This window comes from Apodemus sylvaticus, chromosome 4, assembly GCF_947179515.1.
Source record: "Apodemus sylvaticus chromosome 4, mApoSyl1.1, whole genome shotgun sequence".
Classification (NCBI taxonomy): Eukaryota; Metazoa; Chordata; class Mammalia; order Rodentia; family Muridae; genus Apodemus; species Apodemus sylvaticus.
In genome coordinates, this window is record NC_067475.1 from 136,557,344 (window position 1) to 136,573,867 (window position 16,524).

Here is a 16,524-nt window from a genome sequence, read left to right on the forward strand (position 1 = left end):
GTCTGCAGGACACACGCCCTGTCAGGATTCACCTCTCTCGAGAAAAACTACCTTTTCTCTCCCACTTTTCTTTCAGCTGGTGGTCAGTCCCCGGCTTCTGAGTCGCCAACATTGCATCTGAAAGTCTTCGGTTCCAAGCCTGGATCGCTCTCAGGATCTTCTCCTCCTTGTCTGAGCCACCAGGGAGAGCCAGCGGAGCACCGTCCGGGAGCGCGCTCGCTGGAGCCGCCCTCCCGCCCCCGGCTCCGCGAGAGCGCGCGCGCCAGGCCAGCGGCTCTCGGCGGCAACGCGGCCCGGAGGGCGGCGCGCGCCCTGCGCTCGGCAGCTGCGGCGGCGGCGGCGGCGGCGGCTGGCGCGGGCTGGCGTCCGGACGGAGGCGGGAGGGGACGCTGCAGCCTCGTGAGCGGCGAGGAGAGTGGGGCACAGGACCGGCGAGTTGGAGAGGCGCGGCGAGCGGCGGCACTGCGCCCGCGGAGAGCCCGGCCCCACGTCCCCGTGCCCGCGTGCGCTCAGCACCCGCGTGGAGGACAGCTCCGCAGCGCGCCGCTCGCCCAGCCGCCCTCTCGCCCGCCTGCGTCCTGAAGCCGGTAGCCCGGACGCCCCACCGAGAGCCCGCGCCGAGCTGCCGGACCTGCAACTCTCTACGAGCCAGCTCGGGAGAGCAGCCATCGGCCTCGGGAGCCCTGACGACGCCGGAGCAGAATGTACCAGGGACACATGCAGGTAAGAGACCTCCCTCGGCAGGTCTCCTGAACAGCTTCTGCTCCCCAAGTTCCTGGGTCCAGAGGTGCCCTCGCCCAACTCAACAAGTGAGTGGGGCACCATGACCCTGGCATTTAGGTCCCCCAGTAACACTGGACGGTGTGCCAGGGTGGGATGGGGAGAAAAGACCGGGAACTTGTACGGGGAAGTTTGCTCTCTGGGCAGTCGTGAGCCTGTGCCTTTAAGCCGGCTCTGGGATCCTAGCAGAGGAGCCCCGAGGAGGTGACCACGTTTCCTAGCAATCCTACCGCTGCACCTCACACGTATGTCAGCTGAAGGGCAAACATCAGCCAGACTTGCCGCCTCTCCCGCCTGCACATGGCGCTCCACAGTCCCAGCACTTAGGCGCTGTCGTGGTGTTCCGTTAAAGCACTATTTTTTAAATGTTCTGTGATGTATTTCCCCCTTCAGGTGGCGGGACATTGTCACCCGTCCCAGTTGTCACTGCGGGGCGGGTTCTCAGGAGGGGCTTTTTCAGATATCAAGGCAGTACTCTGCTGGAGGATTACTTTAACCTTGACTTTAGTTTTCCTGTGCGAGGTTGAATCTTCCTCATGGTAAGATTAAGCAGCGGAGTGGTGGAAAGAGAGATAGCCCAAACACTAACTCAGCGTTCTGAAGTGTGAGTGGAGCTCCTACCCAATCCCTTGCCGCGGTTTCTCCTTGGGGCTTCCTTTCAAGACTCTCAGCTAGCAGTCCTCATAGGCGGGCCCCCTACACCTGGCATCCATCCGTAGTGTTTGTGTGAGTGCCAAAGATGCCGCTCCAATATCTTTAGACTCCTTGAGACATAGCAAATACGCTACTGCGTGCATGACTTAATATTTAATTTCCAGGTCTTGGGGAAATTCCTTTGAACTATCATGTACAGCGCTAATTGTATCCTACCTAAAGCATACTGCTGATTGTATCTTAAGTTTGTTAAGAATTCAGAACCAGCCGAGTAGAATTCCAACAGCATTACCCTGTCACTGACATCATCCTGTTTTGAAAGTCATTAATGGGATTATGTCACATTTGACGGATAATGATTAGTATAATTTTAAAATATGTAGCAAATACAATCCGCCTGTCTTGAAAGTTTAAAATCAAAGGAACTCTCCCACTACTGAAAAAAAAAATCAGCAAAGGACTGATTTAATCATATGTTTTTTTTTCACCCAAGAATGATATTTAAACTTTCATTCTTTATATGTCATTATTGAATAGTCTCTTCCCAAAGAGAAAAAAGAAACATTTGAATAAATAGACTCAGCTCTTGGAAACTTTCTCATATACACAGAATTCATAGTTGATTACCTAGTACAATTTATTTAAAAACTTTCCATGACGTTTTGTTTTGGGGATTTTTGTGTGGGTTTTTTTATTTTCCAAAATATGTTCTTGGGAATGCGAAACTGAAAAGCCAATCTAGTGAATTGATATACCCTCCAAAACAGCTTTAACTGAATTTTCAGAATATTTTAAGAAAGAGTACTATTGAAACTTAAATGGTCTAGAACAATTTCTGAGGGCTTGATTTACTTTGGAAGATGAGACAAACTGGCTATAAGACTGTCCATTTGTTCCCACCATGACGTGTGCTCCTGTGACAGTGCACCGGGGCTTGCAGAGAAGTTCCCATGTCTCTTTTGCCAAACCCAACTCGAAAATGTTACAAACCAAAAGCTACAATCAGCATTTTTGCCAAGGTTCCAAGCACAAGCACAGTACCTTTCCTCCTTACTCTTGACCATTCTGCTGAACATAAAACTTCAGACGCCATCTGAATGAGAATTCTGTTTATCCTCAGAGGTGCGCCTCTGACAACCTGATTCATGATGTATCTCTTTGGTTACATTCTGAAACGCCCACTCTCATCCCCCAACACTGCCATTTAGCCTGTACACAGCCCCTCCATGGTGTTGATATATTTAAAGAATGGCTTCTTCACAGGCTTAGCTCCATCCTGCGTGTACCTGACTCTAGTCACACACATGAGCAAGCACAGTCCAAACAATACAGATATTTTCCGTTAAAATCCCAACACATCCTCTGTAGCACAGACCAGGAGCATGCATATTGATTAAGGCTGCTTCCAGCTTTGGGCTTATTGGAAAGGCTGATGTTAATTGGCTGTATTAAGGCAGTTATGAAACAGAAAACCTTTGTGATCGTGCCCCATGCCTTCCAAATCTTCTCTTTTCGGTGATCAAGATATTTTTAAAAAACAGAGTGCTTTGTAAATAACAATCTGGAGTGGATGGGGAGGGTGCTGTCCACAGAAAGCTGTAAAGATAGTCCAATTAAGACTCCTGTAGAACCTTTGCGTTTGCAACTGAATGCTCCTGCAAGTGGATTGCTCTACTCTGGTAGGAGTTTCACTGTGGGCTTTTAACAACACTCATTTGGTTCATTCTGGTCCTTCACTACAAGATGAAAAGTGACATCTCCTTCAGACGGACAGACTGCAGGCAGGGTTTCACAGTCATTGTCCTGTGTGTGTGTGTGTGTGTGTGTGTGTGTGTGTGTGTGTGTGTGTGTCTCAGGTGAAGGAGTTGCATTGCTCCCTGGAGTCCAGTTGTTTTCCACTGGCTAACCAGAGGGAATTGATTACCCCAGTAACTTAAGTGAAGATGGCTCTTGTTAGCGCTAGGTTCAGGCTCGCTTCCTTCCTGATTTTCACAAAGGGATCAATGGAGATTAAATATACTTCAGCATCAGTCGTGACAAGGCAGTCTACGGCTGATAAGCATCCCATAGGTTTAATCCCACCAGTGTCTCTGTGCCCAGGGCTGAGGTGCCTGTGTGCTCATGTGGGTGTGAGTTAAAACTGCCAGCAGGGGCAAAGCACCCGTGGTCCCTGAATATTATCCTACAAAGCCAACTCATTTCCTGCTGGAATATAAATATAGAGCCATGTAACTTATATTTTCAACTAAGATTCTTTTTCTTGGGAATGAAGAGTGAGTGGTAATTACTTCTTTTGTTATAAAATAAAATAAAAAAACTTTTCTCAGAAGAATATCAGACTGAAAGCAACCTATTTGTGATGATACTTAATCTTTATCACAGACATCCACAGATTTTCGTGCTTACTTAAGCTTCACGGCACATAAACTAGAGAGCATGTCTACCATAACAATTGTAACAATTGTAAGCCACTCTCGGACCCAGCATTTTGTTGTCCCAACAAAATCATGGATTTAAATTTTATTTTTAATTTACGATTTTGCCTGAGCTTCTCCTGAAATTTTTCACAAAGGGGACCTGTTTAGGTAAATAAATCATGTTAATGTATTAGACCCAAACACTGGAGGTCCATTTAGATTTTGTCCATACTATGGGCTAAGGAGTTGCCAACATAGACTGTGGAAGCTTCTAGCATCCATGTCTCAGCTTGCCACAGTGGAGACCCCAGCAAGCTGCTGATGTAAGCTGGGTGCCTCCAGTTCTCCAGCAGATGCCTTTTCTATCCGCCCAGCCCTATGGTACCTTTTGGCCCCCGCATCATCATATTTTTAACAACCCTTTGCTAAGTTGTCAGCTGCTGACCCTCCACACACCTTTCCTAGTAGTATTTGAACCTTTGGTATTTGCGCAAAACCAGGGTATGATATTTCAGGCAGGATGAACCAGACTAGGCAGGGTTGCCTTTGTTGTCTTAGTAGCTACATCATTTGCCCCTGCTTCTTGTACCTAGGTTAAGTGGCTTGTGCGTCTCTTCACAGTAGCGCCTTCCTGTGAGCATTAACCAGCACGTTTACGATGAGTTTATTGTCCTCACTATTAACTACAACTCCACTGAAGAAAATTCATATCCAATTGTGAGCATATGCTCAAAATTGCGGAGTTAGGAAGTGCCATTTTGTATATCCACGGCAGTTACACTTGGTATGAGCTAACATTGAGCATTTAGCACTGCTTCTAATAGTTGCAGTTTAGTATTGTGGGATATCTGATTAAGCTGAAAATTTCCATTCCTCAGGCAACAGTTAACAGTAGACACTCTCAAAACCATATTATCGGCTCTGTAGATTTTGTTCATAGTTTATAAAATTCTTCCTGAAAGCATGTGTTTAGAACAACAAATTCAGCACGTGTATGGTTTGAATGTAAGAAATTTTTAATGTGCTGATGAGGACAATATTTAAGCAGATTCCTACATCACCTCTGCCCCCCTTGAAGCATTAAGATGCAGTATACCACGCAGAGAGAACATCTGTCAGGCTGGCTGGTTTGTTTGTCTGGCTTGGTTTGGGTTTTCTCTCTTTTGGTTGAGATCACAGTTTTAGAGCAGTGTCGTGGCTAGAGCTACTATCTCAGGGGCTCATCGCTTGGAACTGACTTGCTGACACAACGGTTAATGGAATACCTCCTGCACCGAGTGGGCGGGTGGACCTATGTCCCATGTCCTCGCACTGAGCCACCCAAGCCCAGTGGAATTTTGGCAACAGTAACGATGTGATTTCAAGTATATGTATCAAGCAGACACATGCCTGTAATTCCAGCAATAGGTCAGGGCTGGGAAGAGGACTACAAGTTCAAGATCGGCCTGAGCTACACAACAAAAACTGGGTTTTTTTGTTTGTTTGTTTGTTTTTTAAGTCAAATAGATTAATAGAGAAAAAGGTTACTGGTTTTCGAAAACATCAACATGTTGAGTTTGGGATTAGTTTGGTTTATTTTTCTTTCTTTTTTTTTTCTTTTTTCTTTTTCTTTTTCGTTTTTTATTCAGGATTTATAAATGACAAAGTTATTTTGATAAAACCAGAACAAGAGGAAACACTCTTTCAATGGCGCCTACCTTCACTCCGCCTCCCTCATTTCTGCCTCTCCTCACCCATGCCGTATCCTTCCATAAGTATACCAAATGGAAATGATTATGCCTTACCTATTACATTTCTGTGTTGTGCCAAATATAAGCAGGAAAACAGTTAATACCTTGTTGATTCATTACCAAAACAATCACTGAATTTTCAGAACTTGAGCTATGATGTAATGCACTGCCAATGCTGTCCTGTAGAGTCTAAGTATGACACATTGGCGTATTATTATTAGGAGCCAACATACTCTTATTTAAATTCCATTAGATGGGTGACCAGTGTCACACTTCATGTGACAGTTCAGTAAGCAGGTCATCTTTATGATTTTTTTCTTTCAGACGATCACTATTATATAACCACATAGATGACAGTGGAGGCGCATTGAGCTAGGAAAGGACTGTTTACCTACTGTTTTGTCAAGAGAGACGTGCAAACATCGGTCAGCAGTGCTACACTTGAACGGGTGAGAGTCAGGTTGGAGAGCTCTCATTGGGGTAGACACATACCCCCGTCCATGTGGCTGAAGCTCTGTAAACCAAGGCGAGCCCAGTCATTGAGGCTTGGTGTAGCAGCGTTTTCTCTCCCTCAAAGAATACCATCTGGTGATCTGTGAATCATAGATACCCAGAGAGGGTTGCTGCTGTTTTGATGTTAGGATGATGGATGCGGAATTCCCACCCCTGTCAGCCTCTTCAAAGCCATGTGGCTCTTAATGCAACTGGTATCGTACACAAGTTCGAAAGTCTGCCGTTCAAGTAACGATTAAAGGACATGCAATGTTTTGCTTGCAAGGTAAAATCTCAGGAGGCCACAATGACTATGTAATTACATACAGGCTGCTGTTTAGGAAAGGAACAGAACCATCCTCTATTGCATTGGTTAAATGCATTAAAGGTAACATCAGAGGCGTAAAACCGCACAGACATCACATTCAGCAGTGAAATCACAGACTTCCTCTAGGACTAGTTTGATGACGAGTGAGCCCAAGTGCCAATTCTCCACTTCTCTCCCCGTGCCTTTTGTCTGTAGTTAGTTATTGGTCTGTGTCTCACCCTGAACTTCACGGGGTTCTGAGTGCAAAACTGGCAACATTGCAAGAGGAGGTAAAGTTTCCTTAAGAGATAAACAGTAGAAAGGCACCACACAGGACATCCTGGTTGGCAAGATGATTGCTTGGGATTTATGAAACCAAATGCAGAGAAAATACGTGGCCAAGCAGACGCAGTATCTACACACACACAAGCCCTCACTACTAAACCAGGATGCCTTATAGAAGAAATGCAGTGAGAACCATCCTGAGAAAGTCTACACCACCCTGGGCATGTGCTCCTCTCCCTCTCCCTCTCCCTCCCCCTCCTCCTCACCCCCTCTCTGTGTCTATGTGTGTGTCTGTGTGTCCGTGTGTGTCTGTGTGTCTGTGTACCCGTGTCCATGTCTGTGTCTGTGTCTGTGTGTGTCTGTGTGTGTCTGTGTGTGTGTGTGTGTGTGTGTCTGTGTGTCTGTGTGTCTGGGTATCCATGTCTGTGTCTGTGTATATCTGTGTGTCTGGGTATCCATGTCTGTGTGTGTGTCTGTGTGTGTGTCTGTGTCTGTGTGTGTCTGTGTATTCGTGTCCATGTCTGTATGTGTGTCTGTGTGCCTGTGTATCCGTGTCCATGTCTGTGTGTGTGTGTCTGTGTGTGTGTCTGTGTATGTGTGCATATCTCTGTGTCTCAAAAAACAAAACAAAACAACAACAAAAACAAACCAGCACAGTAAAATGATGAAACAATCTATGATAAGCAAATCCAATACTTGCCAGGGAAATATTTCCCTATCACTGGGTAGGTAGCCATCAGACCAAGACCAACAAGATCAACACAGAGTGTGAGCAAAGAGTTGGCAATTGGAAATTATTAATCTCCACAAGGTAATGGGAGGAAAAATGAAGACTTTATGAGAAAATGAGGCTGTCAGAGCTGTGTGGTATATCCTCTCTCCTTGTACACGGGTGTTAATGGTGCTTGGGGGTCAGATTCTAAAAGTCATGCTCAAATCATGTAGCCATGTGACACTTGAACCACCAAATGCTGGCGGGCTTGTTGGAACTGCAGAATCTCAGATGTCTCTGCAGAGCAGGCGTTGAGGCTAATATGCACATCAACGATTAGGAAGCGCTGATGTGCAGAACTCGGCATGGAGAACCGAGCCCTTCCCTATCATCGGACCTCTACAAACACTTAATTCTCGGGTAGCTTTCTGATGTCACAGAAACATGACGAGGTCCCTGAAAGAGCATCGGGCAAGAGCAGTGGTCACGACTGCCTGTGCACAGACAGGATGCTCCCTTATGTGGGCGCCTTCACTGCCTTGACGGTGGAACAGACACCAGGTGAGCTGTAGTTTCCCTCTGGGAGAGAAGAGTCAGCGTGATGTTCCACCTAAACAAAATGACCTTCCTGTCTGTGAAAGACTGTTATGTCTTCATCCGTTGAAACCTTTCCTTGCTCAAGATAAACAGCCCATTGCACTCGGCTGTTTCATAAGCATGTCTCTGGTGTTTTAACGGCTCCCTGGTAGTCCGCCTGTCCAAATGAGGCACATTGCTCTGGGTCTGGCCATCCTAAGCCGTGCAAGATTGCTTCTCTCTCGGGAGAGATGGTCGTTCCGACAGCCCAAAACTGCTTGAGCTGCTTTACACTAAATCGAACTGATGTTTCTATTCTCTGAAGGCTTGGGGCCATTTTACTGGTGTTTGCTCTATTCCAAAATAAGCTTGGATCCAAATGTGCTGAATAGAACATTCTAGGTGAACAGTTTTTGTGTTTCGGAAAGAAAAAAAAAAGTGCTGATTAGTTTTCAAGTCATAGGATCCTTAGTTTTAAAACCTGTCTAAAAGTTCACCTCAACCATCTCATTTCACAAATGGGAAACTTGGGACTAGAAAAAAATTTTTTATTTAATTTTCCCCCAAAGTGTTTAGTTGCCAGAGCCAACAGTGGGATGAAATCTGCCTTTCTCTGATATTTTATTTCCATTGCACCTTTATTCTTATTTTGACATTTATGACATCAAACAAGCTAAATGAAAAGTAAACATTGCAATAAAGCAGGAGATGTTTCCAAAGAGCCAGGTGTTTGGCACTCAGTCACCAAAGCTGACATTTTCCCCGATGTTTCAGCTCTGCTATAACTATTTGATATTTACATGGCCCATTTTAGCAGTCATTTGGCTTGCGGCAGCAGAAGGTCTGGCCTGGAATGTGCTGATAGAGCGGAGGGAGTTAGCGTGAGAAGTTACATTACTTCTTGTCCTGACCATGTTTGGCCCTGTGTTCTGCAAACTGACTTGAATACTGAAGTATTCAAGAGCAATAGTTTGACGGGTTCTCAGCATTCCTCTTAGTTCCCTAAATGTACTCCACCAGGTTCTTAAATGTAAGCAACTGATGCACACTCTATCCCATACAGCAAATCAGAACACACTCGAAGAGTATGTTGAAACAGTTAACCATCAGGGACAATGTGATATACTTGAAAAGAAAGCATGCTTTACCGTCATCTCAGTCACGAGAATAGTCCATGGAAGGCAGGGGGAGTGGTGACATGTCTCAGCACTGGAGCAGTGGAGGCAGGGGAATCAAGAGTTTAAGATCATCTTTGTCTACATCTCAAGTTAAAAGTTAGCCTGAGCCTTATGAGACAGCCTTCTCCCCACCCCCGAAAAAAACACCCTAATGATATTTGATTAGAGAGAAGACAGGTTTGCAATGCGTGCCATTTAAGAAAGGAAAAAAAAGTTCGCTTTTGAATGACTAAATGAGGAAACCCCATGACTAAGCAATAAAACTCAGTGTCAGGAGCAATCGTGTGGGCATCTGGATCCCTGGGCCTGCTTCCCCGATAAGATGTGTACTGAAATCGCTGTAGAGTTTAATCACAAGAAACTCAGGCAAACTGAAACAAATGAAGTTCTATAAAATTATGAGACGTTGAGTTTCTAAAATACAAATGTCATAAAGGGAGGAAAAGGAGAGAAGTCAATACCAATTACAAGGAGACTAACGAGATAAGACAGATACGCCCAATGCATGGTCCTAAAATAGATCTTTGATGGATAAAGACAATTGCTAGGAACACTGCTAAGGCATGTGACTAGCAAAATTTAAATACAGACCTGGAGTCAAGTTAGTATTGTGCCGGTGTTATATTTCTCATTAGAGAAGCGATGTAGGAGTATAAAAGGATATCCTTGTTCATAAGTGACCCTAAATGAACTCATTGGGTCACAAAAAGAAGCAAATAAATAAATGAAGAAATGAATAATGAGACATGAAATTAGGTTGGGAAGAAGGGGATCTATTGGAATGGGAGGAGAAAAAGAGAAGGTAACGGGGTGAATATGATAAAAATGAATATGTGATGTCTGAAAATGTCATAGGAAACTCATGTATGACATGTGATTAAAAGAAATACTCCAAAAAGAGTTTCATCCTTCATAAAGTATGTACACCGCCAAATGAATGGGTAAGCAAGGGTGTGGCATAGGTAACCTCCTCTGGTTTGAATTGGAAATGATAATAAAATGCACGTGTGGAGAGAGGGCTTATGGTAGAAAAGGAAAAGTGGTCACAATTAAGCAAATTAAAAAAAAATTATCTTAACCAACAGTGAATGTAAGAAAAAGACATTGGGGGAATCCATTGCACCTACCCTCTCGATGCTTCGGTTGGCTTAAGAGATACTTTGAAATAAAGAAGTTTGTGGGTTTGTTTTTTTTTAATACAAAAAGAAGTACATTGGGAGTACTAACGGGCTACTGGAACTAAGCTAAGAATAAAGGGGCTGATAAGAGGGAGACGCACCAGACATAATTAGGCTGACCTGAGCACCTTGCAGTCTTCACCCAGAGCGTGCTTCTGCTCGCGATGATGCGAGTGCTGCATCTGGCCTTCGCACTGCTGCTGTACACAGAAGCTTCAGCCCACCACCAGAATGGACCCCATACTGTGTGGCAGCTTCTGTGTAGCCAGATCTTGGGGAGATAATGGGAGGTAGGTGGGGCTCAGAGGCGGGCCCCATACCTGACTTCCAGGCAGACCATGAAAATCACCTTAACCGTTTTCTGCCGAAACTCAGTGAGACGACGGTCTCTGAAGGTAAAAGGCAGAAAGTATTTTTGAAAGAAACGTCTCCCATCACATGTTATAAATACTACTGGAAAAACAACCAGAGGCGCACAGAACTGTCGTGGAAAGAAGGTGGATATCATGCTCTCTGCTGACCTAACTGCGGTCCAGCTGGCCTTGTGTCGGAAGAGTTAAAGACAAGCAGTTTTCTTTCAGGCTGTTCGTACTCGACCACTCTTCCCTTAGGGTGCATACCTCTTGGAAAGTATGGCGCAACTGGAGTACATCAGCTTATTAAATCATGCAGCCAAGAAGAGGAGAGTGACCCTGCTGCCGTCCATCTACATCTGTCTCCTGCCCATTACTACTCCTTTTGAGAAATTGAAAAGAGCCCTGTGAATAACTCAGTAATTAATCAGAATCAAAATGCTTGTCATGTACCTTAAAGATAAGAGCATGCTTGCCCTCTGCGTGCAGGAATTTAATGTGGAAACGTGGGCAGATTACAGTGGCATGTTCACCCTGAAGACGATGGCTGTCAGTATGCCCTGTGCGCTAGAATCCTTAATACTGATCCAGTGTGTCTTATGGGAGTTGTTAGGAAGATTTATTTAAGACCCAAAAAAAGTGTTCTTATGCCTGGGGAAAGATTTAATTAAAACGGAATCTCAACGTCAGTGTCCTCAGAGTCCAGGTTCACAACTTCATCAGTTCATGAATGGGGACACAGAAGAGCAAAATGTCTCAGACAAATTCCCCATACAACCAAGGATGATCTTCAACTTCTGACCCTCCTCCCTCTACTTCCCAAGTGCCTAGATTAGAGACATGCGCCACCAATTGGTTTAGTCTATGCTGGGGGCCTGGATGGAACACAGGACCGCATTCTTCCCAGGTATGCTTTCTACCAGCTGAGCCACACTTCCAGAAACCCCAGTGGAATTAGTGACAGGTTTCACACACATCTCCTTTATATTTAAAAAATTTTCTTAGGGTTTCTAATGCTATTATGAAATACCATAGCCAAAAGCTTGCTAGCTTACATTTCCACATCACAGTCCACCATTGAAGAAAGTCAGGACAGGAACACAAAGGGGCAGGCACCTGGAAGTAGGAGGTGATGTGGAGGCCATGGTGGGGTACTGCTTACTGGCTTGCTCCTCATGGCTTGCTCAGCCTGATTTCTTATAAAATCATAACTGCTAGCCCCAAGGTGGCCCGTCCCACAGTGGGCTGTGTCCCCCTCAACAGTCACTAATTAATTAAGAACTAATTTAAAAATACCCTGCAGGCTTGCCTACATCCCAATCTTATGGAAGAACTTTCTCAATTGCAGCTCCCTCTGATGACTGTAGCTTGGGTCAAGTTGGCTTAAAAATACTCACTACAGAGATAACAAAAACAAAAGAGCCTCCATCCCAGAACAAACATCCCCCAACACAGGGGTATGACTTCAGCACATAGTGTCTGCAACCTTATTGTCAACACTCGCCTCCTCTAACGTCCATGTCCCCATCTGTGATGTGGAAGCACAAATACACACACAGACACACACACACACACACACACACACACACTCACACACACACACCTACCTTGACAACTTGAGCAGATGGGATCTTGTTGTACCAAAGGCTTACTACATGGCAATGGCTCGGCGATGTCATCTCCGGAGTCTTTATAGAGTTTGCCAAGCTTCCTGCCCATCATGTGCGGAAGCAGGCGGCAGTGGTACCTGCTACTCTAGGTCGTTCACTGTGGCAACCGCTGTTACTCTTCCCACATAGTTCTGGAGTTTTTGCTCCCTCCATCCCCACACGGTTCATTTGCCCTTCTTTTACTATTTTTCTTGTGCTATCTCCCAGCCAGTGTCACTCTCTCAGGTGTCAGCACCCCTGCCTACTAACAAACTCAAGGTCGGTCGTCCTCTTCTATGTTTCCTCCCCATTGCATACACCTCACTAACACAATAATTAGCATAAAATTTTAAGCATTTTTTACTCTGTCCAACTACTAGTATGTGCCTACCTGTAGCAGTGACTGTATTCAATATACCTTTCTGTCCTGAGAGGCTAGTGGTGCACGTGCGTATTACTACCGTAGAGCATGGAACGGATGGGTGAACTGAGCAATAAATGGAAGGAAGAAAGGAACGAAGGAATGAATGAACGAACGAAGGAAAGATGGAAGGCAAGAAGGCTGACTCAGAAGAATCCTCTAATATGGACTTCAGAATATAGTCAGAATGGCTATACTCCTGAATTCCAAGATGCACACCACCCCAAGGATCTGATCTATTCCCAAGAGTTCCTGTAGCAAATGCATATCAAGTGAAGTTTCCACACACTTGAAAGGGAATCAATTACGGAGGAACCTTGTAATTAGATTGCCCCTGTAATTAACCAACACTCACTGTCAAAGCAGTCTGCAGTTTAATGGTTGAACCTTTTTCAAGCCTTAGGACAGTCTGCTGTTCCAGATTTAGAAGTGTAATAGATCCTTCTAATGGGTCCCAGCGATATCTCTAAGCAGCCATAGTTTTGTGGAATTAGACTCTATCCCTCTGCATTTCCAGACACCTCCTTCCTGACTCAGCCAGTGGTTAGTAATTATTTGGATGGAAAATTTCTGTCCTGCAGACAGTATATCTATCTGTGCATGGCCATGAAAGATGGTTCCCATTTACTACTAACTGTGTTCTGAAAGATAAATTCTAAACATATCCTAACATCAAGATGCTTGATAATTCCTATAAAAATCAAGTATTATACTCTCCTTAACCCTCAGAGAATGAGCTGTGGATAAAATCCTGGCAGACTTCTCTTTATCGGCCTGAGAATACCACAGGCACTTTCCCACAAACCTGTCAATCCCCAGTGTAGATTCTCAGCTGTGACAAATTCTGATATCTCTACAAAAATGGTCACTTTTTGAAAGAGTCCCACAAAATGACCTCTTTAGAGAGTGGCATAGGGGAGAGTATTTAATTGCTGCTGTGCTGAAGAGAACCCAGTGGGCAGGATCTGACCGCTTCACTGAAAACTGAGGACCAAAATCCGAGGCTTCCGGGCTTATGTTCTGTGTCCAGAGATCTCATGACAAAGTGGGGCCCCTTCTCTACTTTGGTACTTCAGCTGTGACAAAGTGACTGAATTCACAGCCACAGAGGATTTTGCAAGTTTTCTGGAACACTATAATAGCAGTGGATGGTGGAAATCCAACCATTTATTCAAAGGTAAATGCTAATCCATAAAGCTTTCCAGTTCTCTGACTTCTAGAGTATCTAGTTCTTTCCCTTTGACAACGGCTTCATTTTGCTTCTCTTTTATTGCTATTTTATCATAAGGGGTTGCGCGGATACTTACATTTATTGCTACAGGTAAGTCCCTTTGTGTGCATAAACCACTTTGTTTGCCTATTTCTCTGTTGATGGGGAGACACTGATGTACACACAGCTCTGTGCTGCCTTTCCCGGGAGTCTCAGGTGGGAAACCACTGTGGAGGGTCCTAGGAGAACCAACCTGCTATGTGACCTAGCCTTGCTTCTCCTGGGTGTATCTGGCACTTGGACAACACCCCTGCACACAACAGAGTCTACCTGCTTAGGAGCAGACAGACACTTGTAAAACTTCCCTCATTTTCTGCACAAAGTCTCCCGTCTTAGTTTTTTCTTTTTCTTTTTGTTTTTCTCTCTATTGCTGATTTTTAAAAAACACCCTCTGACCAAAAGCAATTTAAAGAAGGGTGGATTTATCTCAGCCCACAGTTCAAGGCTACAGCAAGGGAGTCGTGAAAACAGAGGCTTGAAACTAATGGTCAGATGGCATCCACAGTGAGAAAGTAGAAGCAGTGGATGCTTGCGATCCTATAATCCATGCCACTTCTCCATTTTATATAGGCTAGGCTCTCCACCGAGGAGATGGGCACACCCACAGTAAAGATGTGACTTCCCGAACAAATTAAACAAATCAAGATAATCTCTTCCTGACATTCTCAGATGCAAACCTTAACCTAAATGATCCCTCACAGGTTTGCAGGCAGGCTTGACTCCTAGGTAATTCTAGATTCTGCCAATTGACAATTAGCATTCACTATGGAATCAGCCCCATAGAAGGCCTGGGTGACCAGTATAAGACTAATGCTGTGGTTTAGCCAAAGATCTGAGACTGTGGTTATGTTGTTCTGTGTTACATATGTGGAAGAGTCTGGGGTGTATGCATCAGCTAAGCCAAAATATCCCTCATCTCTAAATTCTAATACATACATAAATTCTAATGCATACACTGTTGCTTATGGTTTTTATATGAAATATTTTATAATAAGTGTTAACTCTCTGGTGCTGTAGTAAAATGCCTGAGATAATCAACCTATAAAGACGGAAGGTTTATTTAGGCTCTTAATCATGGAAGTTTCAATTCATGGTTTGACAGCCATTGCTTTGGGTTCTGTGAGAGGCATCGCCCCTGAGGGAGGTGAGCAGAACAGAGCCACTCTGCTCACATCCAGTTCACAAGATGAGAAGGAAGCCAAGGCCCCACAGTCCCCTGTCATCAGGCCCCAACCCTTTTTTTTAATTTTATTTTATTTTTATCTATGTGTAGGGATGTATTGTCTGCTTATCTGTCTGTCACCTGTACACCTAGCTTCAGTATCTCTGGGTCCAGAGAAAGCAGTCAGATCCCTGGAAATCGAGTTATGGGTGGTTGGGTGGGAGCCCCTGAGAGGGGTCGTGGGAATGCACCTCACAGCATCTACAGTGCTCTCAACTGTCCCATTGTCTTTCAGCCCCATTTCTTGCAGTTCCCACAAGTCACCAGGACCACCAAGACTTCACCAAATGCCTCATACCTTAGCATTTCATCCTCTGTCAAACTTGTCCTAAATACCTGACGTCACTATTGAAAATAACCACTGCTATCCAAAGGCGTTCTCTTCATTTCTTCTGCTCTTAATCACCCTTTGATGAAGGAACACACAAAGTGACTGGACTGCTGACAGTGATCACTTCTAATGGGCAGGCATGAGATTTCTGTGAAGAAAACCTAAGAGGTCAGATCTCAGCTATCTCAGTTCAAATTCAAGTCTACTTAAAAAGAAACCACTGTTGCCTAAGTTATCAAAATTCATCTAAAATTTCCAATTAATTTAGAAATGGAATGACCTATAGCTCACATTATACAAGTAGATGTAATAGTGTTAACACTAGCCCGATATAGAATCAAAATCACCAAAATGAAGAGTATGGTTTTCTCATACCCAATTTTGTTAAAATTAATACTTATAAATAAATAGCTAGCACCCTGGTCTAATTATGCCCTGGTTTCAAAATTAATATGGGATTAAATGTACATGTTTTATTTTATGCTAAAGAATGCTTGCTCTGGTTTTCTGTATTAAAAAGGCAAATACAAGTACTTTGCACTGTGCAGAATCTGACAAAATTTACTATTTTTGTGTTGCACGTAGTTGGTGTTTTAATACATGTTTAAATGGCTAAGCTCTTTGTAGAGAAAATTAAATAGTTAGCCTGGCATTTGTGGCCAACCTAATTATTTATCTGAAGCCAGCAATTCCTTAGCTACCTACCAGAATCTGTCTCAGCCACTGCCACATGCTTCAAGTTCAATCCATTACCAACGCCACGGAGCTCGCAGCACCTGCCGTCCCGGACTGTGTGGTAGCACCAGCGTCTGCTCTGGAGCCCAGAAGCTGTTCTTTCTAGTTTTCTGTGCTCCACAGTCTATTCTAAGTCCAGTCACACTTTCATCCCATCCACTTCTGTCCCAGCTTCTCTCCCAACCCCCACCACCATTTAGAATATTCAAGACTTACAGCTTTATCTAAGAAGTT

General features: G+C 44.4%; 1 protein-coding gene across 2 annotated transcripts in view; it reads left to right on the forward strand.

The window, feature by feature from the left end:
• The first annotated feature begins 318 nt into the window (after nt 1-318).
• Pex5l (peroxisomal biogenesis factor 5 like) overlaps nt 319-16,524 on the forward strand; it is a 197,266-nt gene continuing 181,060 nt past the window's right edge. Inside the window, exon 1 of one of the 2 annotated variants that reach the window (XM_052180646.1) lies at nt 319-723. In XM_052180646.1, the coding sequence (XP_052036606.1) occupies nt 703-723 (21 nt within the window). In that variant the 5' untranslated portion in view covers nt 319-702. The remainder of the gene's footprint in view (nt 724-16,524) is intronic. The other variant, XM_052180647.1, reaches the window with a different exon arrangement.